General features: G+C 38.2%; 2 protein-coding genes across 2 annotated transcripts; both read right to left on the reverse strand.

The window, feature by feature from the left end:
* Positions 1–2,099: 2,099 nt before the first annotated feature.
* On the reverse strand, positions 2,100–10,957 carry LOC131628007 (uncharacterized). Its single transcript, XM_058898874.1, has 3 exons — positions 10,794–10,957; positions 5,556–6,421; positions 2,100–2,221 (listed from the first exon to the last, which is right to left on the reverse strand). Exons 1-3 carry the CDS (start codon positions 10,955–10,957, stop codon positions 2,100–2,102), a joined length of 1,152 nt encoding a protein of 383 aa, XP_058754857.1.
* A 2,605-nt stretch (positions 10,958–13,562) lies between these two features.
* LOC131627996 (probable serine/threonine-protein kinase At1g54610) lies at positions 13,563–19,190 on the reverse strand. Its single transcript, XM_058898861.1, has 8 exons — positions 18,008–19,190; positions 17,119–17,403; positions 16,571–16,888; positions 16,026–16,253; positions 15,359–15,459; positions 14,964–15,078; positions 14,254–14,724; positions 13,563–14,071 (listed from the first exon to the last, which is right to left on the reverse strand). Exons 1-8 carry the CDS (start codon positions 18,425–18,427, stop codon positions 13,862–13,864), a joined length of 2,148 nt encoding a protein of 715 aa, XP_058754844.1. The 5' UTR covers positions 18,428–19,190; the 3' UTR covers positions 13,563–13,861.
* Positions 19,191–24,608: the final 5,418 nt, after the last annotated feature.

The raw sequence follows: 24,608 nt of genomic DNA on the forward strand, positions 1-24,608 counted from the left end.
GTGCTCGTGTCTTGACAACTTTTCTATTGTGCTCGTAAGACGAGGTATTTCCCCCATACTTAGAATATTTTTCGATTGTTTTAGGTAACTGATGATTTACGCTCGGATACGCCGGAGAGTTACCTCTATACTTGTGATATTATCGGTTTTTATGGACTATGCTCGGCCTAGATTGATTGCCCGGGCGTGTTGAGTACGGTCCGGGTGCGCATAGTAGATGTGCGCTGGTAGCGAGTACGAGACCACGATTGGGGCCAAGTTCTCGCGGCGTGAACGATCCCATCGCGAGCTGGGGTTCTGCCGTGCAGGTACTTCCACGGAGGGTCTAGGTGTAGAGTCTTTCGTGTGGTCGGTCCTCCCGTTTTGTGGGGAAATTCGACCGTTGCTGTCGTGGAGTCCTCGCGTTTGTACCGATGACGCGGGTCCCTGCCCGGCTAGCGCCCGTGTTGGATACGGGTGTCCGGGGGTGTTAGGTTGGGTCTAACTGTAATAACGTCTGAGTTTTTCAGCGTTCCAAGGCCGAGCAAGTTTTACTCCGAGGAGATCCTCGAGGTAGTAGGCGCCGTTCTCGGTCTTATCGTAAACTCGGTACGGGCCTTCCCAGTTTGGGGCTAGTTTACCCTCGCGCGAATCCTTCATATTTCTCCGGAGCACCAGGGCGCCGACTTCGAATTCGCGCTTGATAACTTTGGTGTTGTAGCGGAGAGCTATCTGTTGTTTTAATTTTGCTTCTCGGAGGGAAGATCCTGTGCGGATCTCCTCGACCATGTCGAGCTCTTCCCTCATAGCTTCGTCGTTGAGCTCCTCTTCGAGGGGTGACTCGGTGCGCCGGGAAGGTTCTCGGATTTCCACGGGGATCACGGCTTCGGTGCCGTAGGTTAGCCTAAAGGGAGTTTCGCCTGTGCTCGAGTGGGGGGTTGTCCTATATGCCCAAAGCACACTATGTAGTTCTTCGACCCAAGCTTTTTTGGCTTCGCCGAGTCTTCTCTTTAGTCCTCGGAGGATGACTCGGTTGGCTGCCTCGGCTTGTCCGTTTGTCTGAGGATGCTCGACTGAGGTGAAGTGCTGCTTCGTGCCGAGCTTGGCCACAAACTCTTGGAACTTTTTGTCGGTGAACTGGGTGCCATTGTCGGTGACTATGGCCTGAGGTACCCCGAACCGGGCTAGTATGTTTCGCTTGTAGAAACGGAGCACGTTTTGAGACGTGATATTGGCGAGCGCCTCGGCTTCTATCCATTTCGTGAAGTAATCGACGGCGACCACGAGATATTTATTTTGGTACGAGCCGACCGGGAATGGTCCGAGGAGGTCCATTCCCCAGGTGGAGAAAGGCCAAGGTGATGATAGAGATTTGAGTTCGTTGGGGGGAGCCAAGTGCATGTCGGCATGACGCTGGCATTTGTCGCATTTACGGACATGTTCTTTGGCGTCTTGTTGCATGGTTGGCCAATAGTAGCCGGCCCTGAGGGCTTTCCTCGCTAGTTATCGGCCGCTGAGATGCTGGCCATTGATCCCCTCGTGGAGCTCTTGGAGTATCTCAGATGCTTGCGATGTGTCGACACATTTAAGGAGAGGGATGGAGAAGCCTCGTCGGTATAGTTTGTTCTCGATGACTGTGTACGAGCAGGCTCGTCTCTTGATAGTTGAAGCTTCCTTCGCGTCGGCAAGTAGTTCGTCCTTGGTAAGGAAGTTATATACCGGGGTCATCCAGCAGTGGTCGTCCCCGATAGCGAACACTTGCAGAGCTTGCGCATTTTTGCTTATACTCGGTCTGGGTAAGATTTCTTGGATTACCGACTTGTTTCCGCCTTTCTTTCTCGTACTCGCAAGTTTGGATAATATGTCGGCGCGTGAGTTATGCTCCCGGGGAATGTGCTCGACGTCTGCCTTTGTGAATTTTTTCATCTTCTCTCTGACGAGAGTGAGATATTCGGCCAGTGTGTCGTTTTTGGCTTGGTACTCGCCGCTGACTTGGGAAGCAACGAGCTGGGAATCGGTGTAAATCATGACCTCTCGAGCTCCTACATCCTCGGCAAGACGTAAGCCTGCTAGGAGAGCTTCGTACTCAGCCTGGTTGTTCGACGTGGTAAAAGATAAGATCAAGGATACTTCGATGATGAGCCCCTCTTCATTCTCCAGGATAATGCCGGCTCCACTCCCTGAGGTGCTCGAAGCGCCGTCCACGTAGATGGTCCATTTGTTTTCGGTGGGGGTCGGGCAGCTGGAAATAGAGGTCATCTCGGCCACGAAATCAGCGAGCGCTTGGGCTTTTAGTGCCTTCCTGCCCTCGTATTGTATGTCGAATTCCGACAGCTCGAGGGACCATCTTAGCATTCTCCCGGCCATGTCTGGTCGGCTGAGAAGATGTTTGATGGGTTGGTCTGTCCGGACGATGATGGTATGGGCGAGGAAGTAATATCTCAGCCTCCTAGCAGCTGTTATCAGAGCCAGTGCGACCTTCTCTATTTGTTGATATCGCACCTCGGGTCCTTGTAGGGCTTTGCTCGTGAAGTATACCGGTTTCTGTCCGTCTTCAGCTTCTCGGATCAAGGCCGCGCTGGCTGCCTCGTTTGAGACGGCCAGGTAGAGGTATATGATCTCGTCGATATTTGGTCGGGAGAGGACGGGCGGCCTGGAGAGAACTTGTTTGAGGTGGGACAGCGCTTGCTCGCATTCCTCGGACCATTCAAAGGTTGCTTCTTTCCGAAGTAACTTAAAGAATGGGAGGGCGTGCTAGGCGGATCTCGCGACGAAGCGGGATAGTGCCGTGAGCATTCCGTTTAGTACTTGGATAGATTTTTTATTGACGGGGGTAGGGAGTTCTGAGAATGCTCGGCACTTATCGGGATTGGCTTCTATTCCTCGCTCGGTCAGATAGAAACCGAGGAACTTGCCTACCCGTACGCCGAAGGTGCATTTCTCAGGGTTGAAACGCATCTTGCAGGCTCGGGCCTGCTTGAACACTCGTTCAAGGTGCGTTGTGTGGTCGGCGTCTTCCCGAGATTTGACGATCATGTCGTCCATATAAACCTCGAGGGTGTCGCCGATCTCTCCCCGGAAAACTTTGTTCATCATCCGCTGGTACGTAGCTCCGGCATTCTTGAGTCCGAACGGCATTACGTTATAGTAATAGTTGTCCGACTCGGTCATGAAGGCCGTGCATTGCTTGTCGCATCTCGCCATGGGAATTTGGTTGTAACCTGAATAAGCATCCATAAATGATAACAATTTATAGCCGGCCGAGTTGTCGACCAGTCTATCAATATTAGGTAAAGGATAAGCATCTTTGGGGCATGCCCGGTTAACATCAGTATAATCAACGTACATTCTCCATTTTCCATTAGATTTTTTGACAAGTACAACGTTTGAGAGCCAAGTTGAATACTTGGCCTCGGAAATAAAATTTGCCTCTAGGAGGTCTTTTACAGCTTTCTCGGCAGCCTCCGCTTTCTCGGGAGACTGCCGACGCCTACGTTGAACTACTGCCTTTACAGCTGGGTCGATGGAGAGGTGGTGGCAGGCGACCTCAGGGTCGAGTCCGGGCATTTCCGCTGCACTCCAGGCGAACAAGTCGGCGTTGGCTTGAAGACATGCCATGAGCTGCTTCCTCGGAAGATCTGGGATGTCCTTGCCGATCTTTACCGCTTTGTCGGGGTTGTCGCCCAGCGGGATGAGGTCGAAGTCTCCGTCTGGGATGGGCCTGACGGGGTGAGTTGCATTTGGCCTTCTTTCTTCGACATTCTTCATCTCTTCGTCAGTAAACCGAGCGTCTAAGTCGATGGAGCTGACGTTCGGTGGATGTTGATCTTCCTGAGGGTGACTGTCTTCGACCCTCGGCTTTTTGTTTGGATCTGATGGAGGGGCAATCAGCTGCAACCCTTTCACGGAGGCGTCGAAAATCCTTCTGGCCGCTTCGATGTATGCGTTGATGGTGACCACTCGTCCTCGCTTTGTGTAAAACTTCATTTTGAGGTGCACGGTGGAGGGGACGGCAGTGAGCTCGGCCAGAGTAGGACGTCCGATGATACAGTTGTAGAGAGTCTTGCAGTCGATTACCAAGAATCTTGTCTTGACCTGCCTGGATGCCTCCCCTTCTCCGAAAGTGACGATCAGTTCGACGTATCCCCACGGCTTGGTGGTAGCACCGTTGAAGCCTTGGAGATCGGAACCCACATAGGGAGTGAGGTGCGAGTCGTCCAGCTGGAGTGTCCGGAACAGGTGAGAATACATGATGTCGACCGAGCTGCCTTCGTCGACCAGGACTCGACGAACGTCGAAATTCGTCATTCTGGCTCGGACCAGTAAAGGAATTGTGGCGTTCGGGGCGCCGCCCGGCAGCTCTTCCAAGTAGAAAGTGATTGGGTCCGATTTCCCTCTAAACTTCCGCAGAGTTGGGGCGACATCCGAGTTGGCGCTGACCAGCTCATCGAATTTTCTCTTTACCGAGCTGATAGTGAGGGAGCCGGGGTCACCGCCGTTGGAGATGACCATTGCTGTTGGGAAATGCTCCCAGGTACTGAAGGCAGTCGTCACGCCGACTAAAGGGATGAAGTCTTCCGGTCGGGTTACGGACAACGCGACTTGAAGCGGTCTGCTATCTGGTGAGTTCCCCTCGTCAGAGTTCCGAGGGACATCTCTTCGGGAGGGTTCTCTCTTCTTCGTGTACTTTGATAGGAGTCCCTCTTTGATCAGGGTCTCTATGGCATCTTTGAGATGTATGCATTCGTCGGTCAGATGCCCGTGACTCTTGTGGTATTTGCAGTATTTGGACTTGTCTGTCCCCGGTCTTGTAGGATTTGACTTCGGGGGCCTGATGTTGGAGTTCTTGAACTCGGTGTTCTGGAAGTCGGCCAGGATTTTCTCCCGCGAGGCGTTCAAAGGAGTGTAGTCGTTGAACCGTCCTGCCGGTCCTCGGCGCTCTTTGGCATCTCGGGACCTGTCGTCCCTCCTTTTGTCCTGTCCTCGGCGTGATCCTGGATCCTCGAGGTTTGAGTTGCGAGCAACATCACTGCCCCTCGAGGCTTTGATCGCGGCTGCCTCGCCTTCTTCAAAGTCGATGAATGCCTTTGCTTTGCGGAGGAGGGCATTCATCGAGTGCACCTTCTCAATCTTAATGGCCTTCTTGAAGTCACTACCGGGGAGTAGTCCTCGCTCCAAGAGGTATCTCTTCATGTAGTCGGCCGTCTGCACTTGGACGGCCTCCTTGTTGAATCTTTCAAGGTAATCCCGAAGAGGTTCGTTGGGTCCTTGTATCACGGCCTCGAGATTGGCTTCCGATTTCGGTTGTCGTCGGGAGGCTGTGAAGTGGCTCAAGAAGAGTTCTTTGAGCTCGGTCCAGGAATGGATGGAGTTCGGAGGGAGGTTCCTGTACCAATTCATCGCCCCCTTCCTGAGGGTGGTCGGGAAAATGCGGCACTTGATCGAGCCTCTGACGACGTGATAGTCCATGACTGCTTCGATGCTCCGAATATGGTCGTCGGGGTCAGTGGTTCCGTCGTATTGGTCCAATACTGGCGGTTTTTCCATCCCCCGAGGGAGGTGGGCTCTCCGGATACTGCCGGACAAGGGGCTGCGAAAGTCCTCCTCGTCGCTTGGTCCCGGTGAAGTGTAGTGTCTGTTTCGCCGGGGTTTTCCTTGGTTATCGTCCGAACTGGTACGGTTGTCCCGAGGGGGACGTTCGCCAGGTTTCGGTGCAGCTTTGGAAGGGCCCCGATGATCCTGTTCGGGGGAGGGGCTTCTCGCTTCAGTGGCTTCTGGCCTCTGGTTCTTCTTGCTCTTTCTTGGCGGAGAGCGGGAACGTGTCCTCCGGCGGCGATATCTTCTTGGTGGAGACCTTGAAGAGGATGGGGAACGCCGGCGGTACCTCCTTGGTGGTGAGCGCGAGGAGGAATAGGAGCGTGACCTGTAGTGCTTCCTCGGAGGGGAGCGACGTCGTCGCTGTCTTTCCAGCTCGTGAATTCGGTCATCCTGAATTCGGAGGAGGCTGTTTGTCAATTGTATTTCTTTGAGCAGGCGGACGGTGATGGGGTCAGCGTCCTCGGGAACGTTGAGCAGCTCCTCTTCTTCTCCATGACGGGCTCTCCGCCTTTCGGAGGTGTGGGTGAATGAGGAAGCAGCATGCCCGTCTCTGGGGTCGGTCTCATTCACATTCTGGGCACGTTCTGGCCCATTGTGTGTTCGGATCTGCTCGTCATCCCCATTTTGAACGTGTCCCTCGGGAGGAACGTGGTCAACATTCTGAACCTGTTGGAGGCCCTGCAGCTGCTGGATGCTACGGATCTGCTGCCTCCCAGGTGGTGAGGTCTCGTGCCCGGGCCCCCTTTGCCCGGCGGGGGTATGCCGATTTCCTCCCTGCCGGCGACGATTTGCTGCCTCGCGGGTGGATTCCTCGATCAGTTGTTGCAGGAGGAAGGGATCAGCACTTGGGATGTTGTTGTTGTTGTCAGCCATGACGATTGGAAAAGGATTAGCTTTGATCTTTGTTTTGTTAAAGACGGGGAAGCAAGTTTCCCACAGACGGCGCCACTGATCGTACCTGATCAGGAGAATCGTCGTAGGCTGCTTGGACTGGATCTTCTAGAAAGGAGGAGGGGGGTGTACCTGCAAGGTACTCCGATGCCAAAGTAAGAAGACGAGCAAAGGAGTGCAAGTAATAGCTAAAGGTTCGAAGGAAGTGAATACCTGACCCTCTAGTTAAAGAGGGTATTTATAGCCCCCAGCGCTGGGCCATGATCTCGCTATTGGGTTGGATTCCCAAGCCCAACTAGGAGACTGCCAGGTTTCCTGAGCGGAAATATCGGAGGTGCGTGCATGCCCTCTGTCCTGGTTAACCGCTCCGAAGTTCAAGGGAGACGCGGTCTTTTAGGAGCCACGTGGAATCCGTGTTGTTCGGAGGATTGGATATGAAGGAGCCCTGCGCGGAGCAGGGTCCTCGGCAACGAAGGTGTTCGCGGGAATGTTAGTGCCGAGCATGCCGGGTGCCATATGCTCCGGGGATATGGGGCAGCCGAGCACGTCTAAGGTGGGCATCCTAGGTGCGTAGGAGGGTCATGGAGGAACGTGGGCCTCTGAGGTTCACTGGGCCGAAAACTATATTGGGCCTAACCTTGGTCCAGTCCAGAACAAGTTATTTATAAGGATCACGAACATATTTAACTTTTAAGAATATTATGACTGTTTTTATTTTAAAAAAACACTCTCCATGCTCTTTTTTATTATGTTTGTACAGTACAATAATAATGAATCTAGAAAACAAATAGCAGAAAAATAAAGATTTAATTGAAAAATAACTTTTGTTGACAAATTTTGAGTCTTTAAATAACATTCTCTTCTCTACTAGATCATTTTGCACAACATCTCTATGGGATGGTAAATTTTAATTATATTTTCTATTATAATTATGTTATTTACTTTGTGTAACTACTTTTTCACTTTTTTAATTTATCTTTGGGTGTTGGATATGGGTTTTTTTTAATTCAACCTACTGATAATATTTAAATGTAATTTTTTATTTTAGTTTAATCAACTTAAATATTATGTTTTTATAAAATTTACCTACAAGATTCATATATTTTATGCATTTGCGTTTTGGCAAATAATACAATTTATTTGGTGCAACCGGTCCAGCCTACGCCAATATCTTTGCGGAAGCACGGGTATCCCACTAGTTTGTTGACAAATTTTGAATCTTTTTCACCTTCGACACTCTTTAACACAGTTTTCGATGCATTTAGTTATTGAATCTCAAATTTCAACTTTTGTTGCATACCCATAATTTTTTTTTCAATTCTATTTATCCCGCCTCAAGATGACTATCCACTACTATAAATACCTGAATAGAGCCAAATATAAATATTGAGATTAGGGGTGTGTTCAAAACCGAATCGGTACAAAAGAAAATCGCAAAATCGAACTGAACCAAACCGAAACCGTATTATGTTATAAAATCTTACTAACCAATATATATTTCTTTAATATTTATAAGTATTATGTGTGTATTTTATCATATTTTGTATGATATTTATTTTAATTTGCATATCATAAAAAAAATTTATTATTCATTTATAAATACCATTTTAACAAAATATATTTTATCGTATTCTTTATATGGTATTTATTTAAAAATGAAATTTCATGTATATCATTCTTTATACCTAAGATAAAGTTGTAAGACACAATTTTATGCATCAAATTATAAACTTATTTTGACAATTATAAATTTTTTTATGGTAATGTATGAACGATTAAACACGAAATTATATTTTTTTATATATGTGTATGTATGACTCAATAATTTTTTTTTAAAAAATCGAACCAACTCAAACCATATTAGTTTGGTTTGATTTAGTTTTATTTTCAAAAATCAACCAAACCAAACCGAACCACACATTTTTTTTTCTTGCAGTTCGAATAATTTTTATCAAAATTATCCCAACCGCACTACAAACACATAATTGAGAGTCTCCACTTCCTTCCTACTAAAGTAACTAAAACTCAATACTCATTTTCTTCACATGCATCACATAACACAATAATATTATTTTTTATGGTCGGCTTAACAAATTAAGTGAATGTAATGTGTTGTTTTAAAACATGAAAATTGTCTTTAACTAACAAGTATATATAAAATGTAGTGAAAAATACATTGTTATGAAACTTTTCTTTAGGTAATATTGCTTCCGTTTTTTTAAGTGTCATTTTAGAAAATTATTTTGTTTCTATTTAAGTCTCATTTTATAATTTAATGTTATAATTTATCAATTATACCCTTATTTTCTCAATAAATCCACCTCACATTTTTTAATTAGTTATTGAAAAACGAGAGTGTATGATTGAATTTATTTTTAAAAAAAAAAATAAATAAGAATATAATAGAAAAAATAACTCTAACAATCTATTATTTTAGTCGAAGAGTTTTATGCTAAAAAGAAACGAAGGGAGTAGTATATATAAAATTCTAGTAGTTTATTGTATAGTTGTTAATTTTTATGACATTGCAAACCTATTTAAAAATGGTTGCTAAAACGAAATCTAATTACTACTTTCTCTTATCTACTTTTTAAACAGTAACTAATGACTATCATAATTTGACCTTTTATTTTAATTGATTTTATTTGTAAGCACCGACGTGAATCAATCCCGTCCACACTTCACAAACGTGTATATTAAGTAATAATGCAATTATAATACTCAATCTTTGTTCTATAAATGCATGGACAATACGACGTGCCATTTATTATCTGCCTCTTTGGCTTTGTCATATTCTAGTTCTTTCTTACAGAGGCTACAAAATTTTCTATATTTTCTTACTTTCCTATTTTATTTTGCTTCAAATTTTCAAAAACAATTGGAGGTATCTTCATTTTAGTTATTCAAAAGTATTCGTTTATTTCAGTTTTTTATGGTTTTAATAGTATTATATATTTTTGTTTAAAAAAATATTTAGCAAGAAATTTTAAAAATATTTCAAATAATAAATTAATTTAAATAATATTTACAAAAAATTATTTTAAATATTTTAGCTTTTTTATATTAAAATTTAAAAAAAAAACCACTAAAGTTTAAAATTATTTTGAATAATTTTTTATAAAATCTATTGTTAAGATATAATTTTTAAAAATAAAGTAATTTTGATTATATTTCAATTTTCAATAATGTTAATTTATTATTGGATATTAAATTTACTTTTTTAACTTTTTCAAAAAAATATTTTAAAAATAATTAAAATTTTGAAAATAAAAGATAACTGTTTTAAAACTAAAAAAACAAAAGGAAAGCAAACAATTATTTATATTTATGCATCAATACGAAAAAAATTAAGTGCCGAAAGTAGTGAAAAGAAGGTTTTTAACTATAAATTAAAGAAAAACATATTGGGCTCCAAGCCCACGCCAATAGGTCTAATTTAAGAAATTGCTTATCCCATCCTAAATACCCTAAATGAATACTCTATAGAAATTTTAAAATATTTCTTTGATTTTGAAAATATATTTTTTGAACGAACTTTGAGTATTACAAAATTACGCCCCAATTAAGAGTTATCCCCATATTTTTCTAAAATTTATTCGAAGATGTACCTTAAGAGCCACATCATGGTCACCCAATGAATTATCAATAAGCACTCTTTTTTGACATAAACTAATTTGAAGATGCAACTGCGCCATATTCACACCAAACAGAATCAAGAGATGCATATTCGTATTCACACAGAGTATTTTTTTTACTTTGTTTTAGGGATGCGGTGATGAAATGGACGATGTATTATATATATATATATATATATATATATATATATATATATATATATATATATATATATATATATATATATATATATATATATATATATATATATATAATCAAATTCAATTTTATATAAATTAAACCACACACTTTCAAATTAATAGGAAAATGACATATATAAATTAATAAATTTAGAGTACACAATGAAGTCAAAATAAAATACAACCGATAATAGTGATCCTATTACAAGTATTATATAATACTGTGTATGACAGACTCGGACCCCCTGTTCCTATGTTTCCTCCTCTACTACAGTGTCTTTCATGCCTCCCCCCAGGGCATCTAGAACGTCTCTCACCTCAGAGTCATCAGGAAAGAGTCATATGTCTATACTCGTCTGCCTATGCTCCATGATACGATAATATATAGGTAACACATCAACAGCATGATCTGCCATATCCTGCTCCTCCTCTAGTATCTCCTGATAAGCTAGCCTACGTGGATCTCCCGGAGCATCTGGTGTCATATATGAATGTCACACTCTGAAATACCATTGGATGTAGTCATCTGCAGCATTCCACTCGCTAGGAACTATGGTACTTCGTGCCTCATCTTGTATCAGATAATTAAGGTAATCATCAAACATGTCATCCATATCTCTATGTGTCATAGCAGGAGGAGCAGACTCGAAAAGGTCCTCGAGAACAAACTGCATGTACCTGAACTGTCACATGAATTGCAGGCCAACCATCCAGAGTAGAATGCAATGTCATCCTAGGGAAGCGTCTCACGGTGATCGACGTGCGCATGAAAGTGTATATCCTCTGTTACCATATGGCTAAGATACACTTTGTATGGCTTTTTCTCCCGATTCCTTTTGAGCGGGATAAATGCAGAAGTATGTGGCATATCCTTAGTGTAGGTCAGAGCACATGGCCATCCGGATATGCGTAGAAAGTGTTGGAGGATCCAAGCCTGAAAATGGTACATATGAATCATTAGTAATGGCGTCAAAAAAGTGTTATGAAAATGACACACAGACACTAAAAGATGTAAAATATTATTGTCAACTGTGTGATGTTGTCTGTCATCTTTTTAGTATTTCACATACAACCTTTCACTAATTTGTAGTATAGCTAGACCAAACAAGCGGCCCCTCGGTTGTACTGATGGATCTATTCCAAGTCTGGAAGTATCTCAGGTAGACCACATCAACATAAATGGAACTTTTGTCTACAAAAATGGATGAGACACTCAAGTACAACAGGTATACTCTCCATGCATATGTTATATGTTGCGCAACCTATTTATCATCACCAGCGGCCTGATCTGCATCATGCAGTTGTTATGTATACAACCTCTTGAGGCATCGAAACCTAGCATGATCCCCTCGGGTGACTTATAACTCTTGCAGGACATCTCGTGGATCAGCTCCCAGTTAGTCTAACATCATCTCCAATGTGTCATCTCTGTTGTGATCTAATAATCTCCTCGTGATCAGAAGATGCAGCATATATGGGACATCGTCTAGTGTGATAGACATCTCACCTTATGGAAGATGAAAAGATAAAGTCTTTGAGTTTCATTTCTCTACAAACGCATGCAACATACCATGGTTAACCATTACGTAATTGATCCTACACAAATCTCTCAGCCCAGATAGCAGCATCACATCGTGAAACCACTACTCATCAGGCTGCAGCAGACCAATAATCTACCGCTCATGTTTGATGCATTTTAAAGCATCACAGTCCTGCCGAAAAATAAATCATGTCAGAAACTTCGAATATTATAACATACATGTTTTTCAAAGAATGAATACATTTGAATTTTATCTTTCCTTCCTAGACATGTCTGGCGGCATAGTCCGAGCATATAGGCGGAAGTGATAAGTCGGACGGGCCTCCTTCAAACCCCTCGGGAGCCTCGACTGCCTCTGGTGCCTATTGTGCCTCGAGTGCCTAAGTAAGTGACACATGTCTCATACAGTGAAGACAAAGACGAAGATGCATTAGCCCCAGAAATTGACGCGTCCACATCAACCGGACTAGAAACAACATGTGTCTGCGAGGCTCAGGCTCAGGCTCTTTCCCTCTGAACTGATGCATGTTGTGCAACTTTGCCGTGCATCAATCTATCTTGCTTATCAATCATGATGCCTATAAATAAATCACACAAGCATTACACAAATGAAACACAATGAGATCAAGTCAAACAATGTAGACTAATAAATTCCAGAGATCCATCTCTGGATTCTAGGATCAAAACGTTGTAAACTTCTGCAGATGCATCTCCGTAAAGTTCTGCTACTCAAATAAACAATGGTGGAAATGCAGTCCAGTCAACATCCAAAATAATGCACTTATCATTTAAACTACCTATCAAACACATTTCTCATTTAAATAACATATCTAAACTACCTATTACATAACTTAATGCTCAATTTTTACAAATGTATATAGAAATAAATAAAAAAAGTATAGAAAAATAAAAAAATTTACCAATTGCTGGTTTAGTTTGATGTTGAGTGAGCTATTTGATCGATTGGATGTTGATGGCAGAAGCTTTGAAGTGAATTGCTTTAGTTTGAGAGAATGGAAGTTATGAGAGTTTGAGAATTGAGAGTTTTAAGAGTTGTATTTTTACAGAGTATTTTAAGAAGTGAGAAAAGAGAACGATCTCACGTGTTTTTGATTAAAACAACGTCTGGAGATACAACTTTCAAAATTACAAAAAAATGTATTTCCTTAATTACTTTTGGCATAGCCTTAAAGCCTGTTTCAAAAACCAATGTGTTTAAAATGCATACGGATATGCATTTCTAGAATCTATGGGTAATTTTGATTTTTCACTAAGATGGAAAAATAATGCTTAGGTTGCCTTGAGCAATTCCCCTGATTTAAGGGAAGGGGGAGAAAGGCTTAGGATTTAGAAGATTTTGATTTATCTATCTTTTTACTCTTTTGTTAAAATGTATTTTTCTACAACTATGTAATGACGTGATTGACTCAAAGTATTCACCAATTCTATTGATGATTTTTGTCAAAGAACTTAATTGCCCATTCTGATAGATATCAATATATTCACCAATTTTATACCTATCAATTTATTATAGGATAGATATCATTAAACACTATAAAAAGTTATTTATTTATGCAAAAATAACAAGTAACCCTCCATAAGTTCAGTGTGATGCAGAATTGTATGCATCTAAACAGACTGGTAAGTGTACCAAACCAGAATTTGGCAATAGAGGCAACCATCTACCTACCAAAATGCTTAAGCAATAATGCCTCATGAAACAAAATGAGAAGAATGCATACACATAATTAGTCATCTTCCCAATAATGATTAATTACTTTAATCATAAGTTAAACATAAGGAAGACATTGTCCCCCAATATTCTTAAGCTCAAGGTTGTTAAAAGCTTTACAAAAGGCCATACAATTTGCATCTGTAAGTGGTAATAAAATAGATCTGATGAGCTATGGAAGTTTCCTAACATATGGCCAAGGGGGGACATTGATCTCAAGGAATAATTACAAGGAAAAAAGGAAAAAATAAAAATGTATTCTTAATCTTAATGAAGATGCTTTTTTGCTGCATCTGATTCTACAACTCAACGACCAGAAACAAATAATGAATTGCTTATTTGGTTCTGGTTCCCTTCAGCTTGGAGTCTTCGCATTTTTGCCTTGTCTAGACGTGCTCTTCTGACCGCTTCTTGAATTTGGCGGTCGTGGTCTTTCAACATCTGGTCCATGTTGCTTGATGGAACAAGTAATGGACCGGAATAATGAATTTTATAACCTTTTGAACCATAACCAGCCTGCAGCATAAGTGTTTAATTAAGTTGTTTATCCAAATATAGGACCTAAAACTGAAAGCCATAAATGAAAATAGAAACCATTTCTCTCAAACCAAAGAGACCTTAAAAACAACAAAATATAGAAACAAATTGTATATATATGAAGAGAGGAGGTGGGAGAGGGAGATAATCCAACTACTTACAACATTTGGATCTTTGCTGTTGCCTTTTGCTTCTTCTTTTTGAGAAGCGTGTACATGATGCTTCTGATTTTGATTTTGTTGCATCAATGATTCAGATGCCTCTTTGAAGGATCCTGGAAACCTGGTAATTAGTTTTGGAGCCTCCACTTGTGATGATCCAGAACTTTCTCTGCGATCGTCAGACAGCATACTCCTCCTGGCTGCAACTAAACCTGAGATTGTAGATAAGTCGCCGCCCACTGAAATCTTTGGAGCATCGTCTTGGTTCTTCCCAGCTTTCGCCCAAGCAGCGCGGTGAGTAAGTGGGCCTGAATGTGAGGCTCTTTTATGTTGATTTGCTTGGGGATCAACACTTGCTTCTGCAACTTGTGATGGTCTAGGGGGTTCAATAGGAAATCCAGAACCAGCTTCTTCAGGATGAGGGTTAAACTTCTCACTCCTACTTTGAGAATAGTTCTGACCTTGTCTCTTCTGTTAAAAAATATATATTTGTTTTCGACGTAAAAAATACAGATGTGAAAAAAATGAAAGATTAAACAGGAAGAGTGCATCCAAAAGATATTTTATACAATTGAAAGTTGAAAGGGCTAACTGATCATGGTGTCTATCCAAAATACATACATTTGAAAGGTTGATTGACCTTACATAAACAGCAATGACAAATCATCGTGACCAAGTTAGGTTAGTATCGGAGTTAAAAATGAGTTTACCTGCATTGACACGACTAGTTCAGCATTGGCATCAGGTGCGGGTACAGCTCGAGATTCTCTTACTCCTCTTCTCTCAGGATCATGTCTCTGGCCTTTGCTTCCTGTTGCCCCTTGTCTAAAAAAATAATGAACAAAACTATAAACAAAATTCTTACACTAAACTTTGCACTCACGGACAAGGAGCCCAAAAACCTAAGCTAACACTTCAGTAGAACTACCAAGCATTGGTAAGATTTTAAGAACCAGATATAATTCAGCTTGATATATTGATAACATATATACACCATTATGCTATGAATGAAATTATTTTAATATTCGTTTTAAAAAATAGTGGAATGGATGCTTGTAAGTTTACAGTATACTCCAATGCATAGTCGCCAAATTTGAACACTTACCGTCTAGCTTCTTCGTCCCGTACTTTGGCATCAAATTCTTTGCTAGGAGGATACTTTGGCAAGCTTGAAGGATCACAAGGTAGAGGCTTTATTGAGAAGAACTGAATTGTAAAATAAAAAGAGATAGTCATCAGCAATGCATGCTGAAGTTTGAAAATAATATTCTCCAACCAAAGTAGCAGTGCAAATCTTCACTTTATGTATACTAACAATTAAGAGATAATAAACACATAACTTTGCTGATATACATGGTAATTTTCATGAATACACATGACAAAGAGACAAACAGGAGCATGGATTTGTTCGAGGTTTATGACTATGCATTGACAGTTTAAAATGTTTTAGAGTCATCACATCACATCTAATTGTGTAGCCACTTTGTTATATCTCTTCGTAAAATATCTCAACAAATATCTTCCTGATGATATATGATTGGATGAATATGCAAACCATTTTGAAATGGTCAGTGCATAGTTATAAACATGTATGTATGCACCAATATGAAATCAAAACAACCTAGAATTGCTTTTTCAGATGAACACAAAACCTACATTTGTAGAATAAGTCAAATTGATGTTTTTAATAATACCAGCATCCACTGTTTATATTAACTGTTTCATTGAAAGAAAAGACTAAACAATATAAAAGACACTCAAAAATTTCACACCTCGCTCATCAAAGCAGATGCTGAAGTTCCACGATCAGCAGGGTCTATGGACAAGAGTGTCTCTATCAGTTCTATTGCAGGTGCGGGAAAGTCCTTGAATGTTTCAGCAACACAACGCCTATAGGGTTGTTGAGGCTTAAATATCGTTGCATGAGGCAATTTTGATTTTCTCCAATAGTCCTCGGAAGGCGAACCACAAAGTTTAAAAATTTTATGTAATTGCTCCACCTACAAGACAAAGTTGTAGTTTCAAATTATTTCATTATAGAATCAAGTTTCATGCTAGTGACCATAAAAGAACAAGTAGTAAATTGTAAATAACATAATATTTATGGATTGGTGTTTTTCAAAAACTACCAATAGTTTATTGTTAACTCAGCTTAGGAATTTTGAAGAATGGATATTCACAATAAACCATAGTCAATCTTACTTTTAGAAATTTTGAAGAATGGATATTCACAATAAACCATAGTCAATTTTAACAAATGAAATGAAGAAAAATGATAAAATACAACATTTGAATGGGAAGATCTAAGCGGATATACCTCAGTTCTACCAGGCATTATAGGCTTGCCAGCATACAGCTCGGCAAGTATGCAACCTGTACTCCATAAATCTACAGCAGTGGCATAGTAAGTAGCTCCAAGTAAAAGCTCAGGTGGCCTATACCAAAGCGTGACGACTCGGCTTGTGAGTGGCTGATTTAAATTGGGATCAAAAAAGCTCGCCAAACCAAAGTCTGCAATTTTCAATACTCCATTGTTGTCAATCAATAGATTGGAACCCTTAATATCACGGTGCAGCACACCACGGCTGTGGCAGTGATCAAGACCGCGTAAAAGTTGCTGCATGTAACATTTAACCTGCCAAAACAAAATGAAAAACAAATTAAATCCTGTAAATCTGTTAGTCTTCGGTGGAAATTTAATCCTTTAAAATAGCTTATATAAGTACAAATAGAAGAAATTTAAAAATTAAAATAAAAAATGGTTGAATAGCACATTGAAGAATAATTAGTGGCAGCAACATGTGATAGGTTTCATTTCCAGTAAAATACAGAGAGAAATGAAAAACAAGAAGCTTCCGAAATTACCTGTGATTCTGTAAACTTGAGTCCAGGATGTGATGCAAGCCCAGCCAAGTCATGCTCCATGTACTCAAACACAAGGTATAAACTGCACGACATCCTTGATGTAACCAAGCCTTCCAGTTTAATGACATTTGGATGATCAAGCCTACGTAGAATGTGAATTTCCCTTGCCATGAAGCGAACACTCTCAGGCTCGAGATTATCAAACCTCACTTTTTTCAAAGCAACAATCTTTCTTTGTTCAAGATCACGGGCTCTATAAACATTACTATAAGTTCCCTGACCAATCTGCACATCAGAAAGAGGAAATATTAATCATGTGACAAAACAGCTACTGAAGGTAGTTTCACATTAGCATAATAAGAAATCAAGGAGAACAGGTAAATGTAGAACAGTATTGTTAAATACAGCTATAGTAGAATTTGAACAAATCGCTATTGTTTCATGATGCCCTATTTATTTAATACAGGGTTGTCAAATAGTGGCACTATAGTATTGTAGTGTAGCAGAATTTGAACAAATCGTTGTTTTCTGCAATCCGTGATTGACAGCACTTCCGTAGAAATATTAAAAAGCTACAAGTAGACAGGCCCTATATTGGTTTGATTTCTCGCCATTAGCATTTCAAATTCAATTGCCACCACATGTATAAAGTAGATTTTGCAATGTAGAAAATTGAATGACAAAAGGAGGCAAAAAGATTAGGAAAAGCTACCATTAAACAACTAAAGAATATGAAATTGACATTTTTTTAACATTTAAATCAAAACACCATTGGCCATTGAAATGTAAAAAAAAGGCAAAGGGAAAATAGGTTATCTGCATCAATCCAAAAAGCATTATCACAGTGTAATTAGGCAGAGTGATAGATAATAGGAAAAAAAAATCATACTTTATCCAATTTCTCAAAAGAGTCTGCGCGCCGTGGCAGCCATCCCTTGATTGCTTCACCAGCAACAGCAGCCAGCCAAGACGGCCATCCAGCCGCAACATGTTCCCCTTCCATGGCTTTCGGAACAGTTCCATTCCCAGGATGTTGAGTAACAACATACTCCATTTTCTCCCTCTTCCTTTCAAAATTATCCCCATGAACTCTAACCGACCCATTCCCTTGTCCTTGCTTATCAATCAACGCCGTCCTCGCATCATTGTTACTATCACCTCTATCCTTCACCCTATATACTTCCTCCCTCCTCGACGAAGTCCCTCTACTAGACACACGCGAATCAACCACAGCTTTGTTCGACAAACGCTCCCTTGGACTCTCATTACTATCCTCAATCGCAGAAGGCTTGCAACACATACAACCCATTATACACAACAAATCACCCCTCCCCAAAAAACCAAACTTTAATATCAATTTCCACCCCTCGATAACATTCCCAATATCCTATCCTATAGTACTCTTTTCAAGTACTTAAATATCACCCAAATATTAAAAATTAAAAATTAAAAACTATTTTTTATGAGAAAGTACACAATGTTAGCTACAATAGCAACCAAGTATCCACAATCTCATCTCATCTCAAATTTGGTCACAAATCACTAAACCCTAAAAACCCAATAAAATACAAAAACCTAACCAGTTAAAAAAGACTCAAGTTCAACAAATCAAACCATACAAATCTAAAAAATCATTACTTTATACTCTACCCACTTGAAGAACACAACTAAAAAAACTAGAAATGAGAGTTAATTGCACAGTACAACAATTTCACAAGCAAAAAACTAATGCAGAAGATAACAAAGACTTGTAATTTACAACTTTACAACAACCAGATCCTCTTCAAAAACCAGCTGAAAATGAGAATTTGAAGATTCTATAGAGTTACAGATAAAGAGTGAAAAGGGTAAAATTGGAAGTTGAGAAAAGATGAAGGGGTTGAAGGAAGAGAGCATGGATCTAGGGCAAAGAGGATTGAGAGAAGCGTGGGAGAGTGTTATGGAAGATGAAGAAATGGAACTAACTACAACAACGTAGTAAAAAAAAGAATAATAATGTTATGTAAAAAAAAAAAAGAAAAAAAAACATGAATGAATGAATAAAAGAAAAAGGAAAACAAAATGAATATTAAATGTTGTCGCGGCGCATATTTATGTTGCGAAGAGAGTGTCCCCTGCAGTGCAGCTTTCTGTGACCCAGCGCATCGGCACGTTCTTCTTTCCTACTGCTGCATCTTCACGCGCCAAAAAATATATCATTATTATCAAATTTTTGTTTTCATGAGTTAAATATAGAAACTTTGTTATCTAATTATAGATTGGGAAGGATGAAGTAGCCACTTTGATTATTAACTAAGACACTTTGCCTAAAAAATATTTATCTCTTAAAATCAACTTTATAAGAGAAATACAGAGAAAGAAAATTTGCAAATTAAGAATATAAGTATCCTAAAATCATTCAAAAATTGGAGATGACTCATTGTGAAATATCTAAGTAACATAAGATTCTCAACGAAAGGACGAGTGAGGTTTATCCTTAAATTTCTTGTGAAACTCGAAAATAGAACAATGTTTTGAAAATAAAAATTGAGGAACAAACAAATGATCTAATTAGCTTTTTGAAATCTATGGAGACATTTCAAAAAAAACATGGGATCTCAAGTTAAAATATTTGATGAAACATGGATAGAATTTAAAACCTCTTATAAGACAAAAACTCTATACAAAATTTTATGTACCCAAAAAAGGAGAATCAAAAATTTAAAAAATATGTTGTTAGTGCAAAAGAAAAAAAAAATAGACAAGTTGTGTCATATTGTTCTCATAAGAAAAAGTTAAAAACTTCAAAAATAGATATTCCTATTATTGTAGTAAGTCTAACGAACATGAGTCAAAGTATTATTAAAAAAAATAGAAAATTAAGAAAAGATGTTCTCGTTGTGACAAGCAAGGTCATCCTGAATCAAAATGTTATAATAGGGATATATTCTATAAAGTCATTAATAATCAAGAGACCAAATCATTATGGGTACCCAAAACACTACTAACTTGTGATAAAAAAATGTCTACAGGAAAATAAGAAAAAAATTTGGTACTTGTTGGACAATGGTTACTCAAGACATATGATTGGAGATAGAAAATGCTTATCTTCAATCGGAAAAAAATGGTGAATCAATAACTTTTGAAAATAATATGAAATATATAATCAAAGGTATTGGTAACATTGGTAAAATTTACTCCACTAAGATTTAGTATGTTTTATAAATGGAAGGTCTTAACTATGTGACGGTGAATTTAAAGTTTTTTTCAAACCTAACATGTGTGAAGTAAAACAATCATCCTTGAAAAAAAAATCATTTTCTCTATATCAAAAAACAAAAAACAAATATGTGTTACTCTATACATTAGAATTTAAATGATTCATATTTCACACCCATTGAAAAAGATAAATGGATATATCGTAGACGAGCTGGCCATATAAGTATGAAGACTATTTTTAAATTATCCAATCTTGATCTAATTAAATCTCTTCCCAAAATTAGTATTAATAGCGGCAAAATAAGTGAAGTTTGCATCAATGAAAAAGAAGTCAAGAATAGTTTTCATTCCAAAAACACAAACTCTACATAAAGTTGGGACATGTTGTGCCATATTGTTATCCTAAGAAAAAAATTAAAAATTACAAAAAGAAATGTTCTCATTGTGGATAAGCTTAACTATCATGAGTCAAAGTATTACTATAAAAATTGGAGAAAATTAAGAGAATATGTTCTTTTTGGGAAAAGTATAGACATCATGAATCAAAGTTTTATAATAAGAAAATATTTTATAAAGGCATTAACCAACAAAGATCCAAATCATTATGGGTATCCAGATAACTATTAACTCGTGATACAAGAATGTCTTCAAGAAAACAAGAAAAAGCTTTGGTACATGAACAGTGGTTGCTCAAGACATATGACTGGAGATGGAAAATGTTTTTCATCAATCAAATAAACGATGGTGGATCAGTAACTTTGGGAAATAATGTAAAATCTAAAATTAAAGGTATTAGTATCACTGGTAAGTTTTATTCCGCTAAACTTAAGGATGTTCAATATGTGAAAGGTCTTAAACATAATTTACAAAGTATAAGTCAACAATGTGATACTGGCTTTGAAGTTATTTTTAAACCTAACATGTGTGAAGTAAAACCATTATCCTATGGAAAAACCATTTTCTTTAGATCAAAAAACAAATATTTGTATATCTTAGACTTAGATGAACTATCAATTAATTCATATTAAATATCCTTTGAAAAAGATAAATGGACTTGGCATGGACGAGAAGGTCATATAAGAATGAAAACTATTTCATAATTATTCAATCTTGATCTAGGTAAATGGCTTTCTAAAATTATTTTTGATAAAGACAAAATATGTCAAGCTTGTACATTTGATTTTGAATTTGACATTATTTCCAAGAGTGATTGATTCACCATTTTTTTTTATAAGAAACATATGTCTTGAGCAGTGATCATTATCCACGTACTAAAGTTTTCTTATTTTGTAGAAGACATTGTTGTTTTGAAAGTTTGTAGCGATTTGGGTATACATAGTAATTTAGATCTTTGATGATTAATTTCTTTATTAGATATTTTCTTATTATAATAGTTTGATTCATGACGACCCTGCTTGTCACGATATTAACATCTTATCTTTATTTTCTTAAAAATTTTATAATAATACTTTGACTCATGATGGTTAGGCTTATCACAATGAGAACATATTGTTTTGAAATTTCCAACTCTTTTCTTATGATAGCAATATGACACAACATGTCTAGATTTTTCTTTTTTTAGAAATTGTGTTTTTGGAATGAAAACAACTTTTAACTTGTTTTGTTGGTATCATTGGTAAGATTTATTCTCCATCATATTCAATATGTGGAAGGTTTTAAACTTAATTTACTAATTATAAGTTAACAAAGTGGAATTACTTTGAAGTTATTTTCAAACCTAACATGCATGAAGTAAAATAAGCATCCTTGGGAAAAACTATTTTTTCTAGATCAAGAAAACATTATTTATATATCTTAGACTTAGACGAACTCTCAACTGATTTGATTCATATTTCTTATCCATTGATAAACATAAATTAATCTGACATAGATGAGTTGATCGTATAAGTATGAAGAGTATTTCTTATTGATCCAAGTCTAGTTAAATGTCTTCCCAAAATTAGTTTTAACAAATACAAAGTATGTAAAAATTGAATCAAATAAAAACAAGTCAATAGTAGTTACCATTCCAAAAAGAAACTTATACCTAAAAATATGGACATGTTGTGACATATTGCTTTCATAAGAAAAAAACTAAAAATTTCAAAAAGAGATGTCCCTATAGTGGTAAGCCAAACCATCATGAGTCAAAGTATTCTAATAAAAAAAATTGAGAAATTTAGAGAATATATTATTATTATGATAAGGGTTATAATGAATCAATGTGTTATAATAAAAAAAAATTATAAAAGCATTAACCATCAAGGATTTAAATAATTATGGGTATTCAAATCATTACTAACTTGTGATACAAAAATGTCTTTTAGAACACACTAAAAAGCTTTGGTACTAGGACAATGGTTGCTTAAGACTTATGAATGGAGATTGAAAACTGATATTTCTTTTGGATTGGCTGCATTATACAAAATAACATGGAGTTTGTTCAAGCTAGTTCTGATGCTGAAGGGACACGTGTGGAACCCGATGTTCCAACATGTGTGTTGCAACATCTGGTCTCTTACAATAGACAATTGGTATTATAGTTTTGGTTTAAGCTTATTTTATCCAAGATTCGGTCTACAAAGAAGATCTTCATATTCGAGATGAAGAGTTAATTTGAATGTTCTGGTGCAACTTGTGGAACTCGATGTTCAAGCATGTGCAATACAACATATGACCTTGTCTGCAGGCCATATGGATGTTGTGTAGTGTATAATTTTTTGTTGGGATTTAATCAGATTTGTTGCAGTTAATTTAGCAATGTTTGTTTGATTTGTTTGACAACATGAGATGTTCAAATCAAATTTAAATTTAAATTTTAAATATAACAAATCATATCTTATTATTTAATACATTTGTGGAGAAGATCATATCCAACATAATCATCTTTTTTTGGAGGAAATCAAATCAAATATCCAAAGGAGAAAACTCAAAAGACATTGTTATATAAGGAGGCTCATGTCTCATGCTTGAGACATGCATTTAGTGTGTAAGGTTTAGAATATTTGTGCTAGAGTTTTGAGTTTTTGTAACTTGTATTCCATGCTAATGTCATCATAAGGGTTAGTGTTGAGTCTTTGTGTACACCACTCTATGTTTCAGTAACTTCGCATAGTTGTTGGTTTGTCTTAGTTGAGTTGTAAATTTAACATTCAATAGGGTTATTATTAAAAAATCACTTGGGATTAGTGATTGAGAGAAAGTGAAAGGGGTTCTCATATTTAGGAGGTGGCCTAAATAGACAGTCACTAGGATTAGGAAGAATCATTGAACATCATAGGGTTGGTATTCATAGAAGAATAATTGTACCAATTTGAAGTAGTAAATTTCCTTTCTTGGAGAGAGTGCCCTCCAGACGTAGGTGTTTTTTGCACCGAACTGGGTTACCAATATCTTGTGTTATTTATTGCTTTTACATTGACTATGTGTTGTTGTTCATTTGTGTATTAAATCTGGTTTAACTTGTTGGACTAGTTGTTCCAACATTTGTCCCCTCAAAAATAATTTCAATTGGCATCAGAGCATGTACCCTATTCGGTTTAGGTGAGCTCTAGGGAGGATATTTTCTATTCAAATGGATACTAATAATAATAGTAAGGATGAAGGTTTAGTCATCAGGCCACCTGTTTTGGATGGCATAAATTACGACTATTAGAAAGCTAAGATGATTGCTTTTCTCAAATCCATAAACAACAAAACTTAGAAGGTTATGGTTAAAGGTTGAAAACATCATGTGATCACTTCTCAAGATGGTTCTACAAACTTTAAGCCTCAAGTTGAATGGTCCAAAGATGAAGATGATGGAGCTCTTGGAAACGATAAAGCCTTGAATGTCATACTCAATGGTGTTGAAAATAATATGTTTAAATTAATCAACATTTGCACTAAAGCTAAAGAAGCTTGAGAGATACTCAAGATTGCTCATGAAGGTGCATTCAAGGTTAGGATGTCAAGGCTACCGCTCCTCATAACTGAGTTTGAAATTATGAAGTTGAAGGATGATGAATCCATATCTGACTTAAACATTAGATTGTGTGATATAGCCAACAATTCTTTTACTTTGGGATAAAATATGTCAGAAGAAAAACTGGTTAGAGAGATTTTCACATCTCTACCTCTGAAGTTTGACATGAAAGTAACAGTTATAAAAGAAGCCTAAGACTTAAGCTCCTTAAAGATTGATGAACTCATTGGCTCTCTTCAAACCTTTGGATTTTCTATAAATGGAAGATTATAAAAGAAGAACAAAAGTGTAGCTTTTGTATCCAATACTCAAGAGAAGGTAGATCATG

Source organism: Vicia villosa, unplaced genomic scaffold (assembly GCF_029867415.1).
Source record: "Vicia villosa cultivar HV-30 ecotype Madison, WI unplaced genomic scaffold, Vvil1.0 ctg.000418F_1_1, whole genome shotgun sequence".
Classification (NCBI taxonomy): Eukaryota; Viridiplantae; Streptophyta; class Magnoliopsida; order Fabales; family Fabaceae; genus Vicia; species Vicia villosa.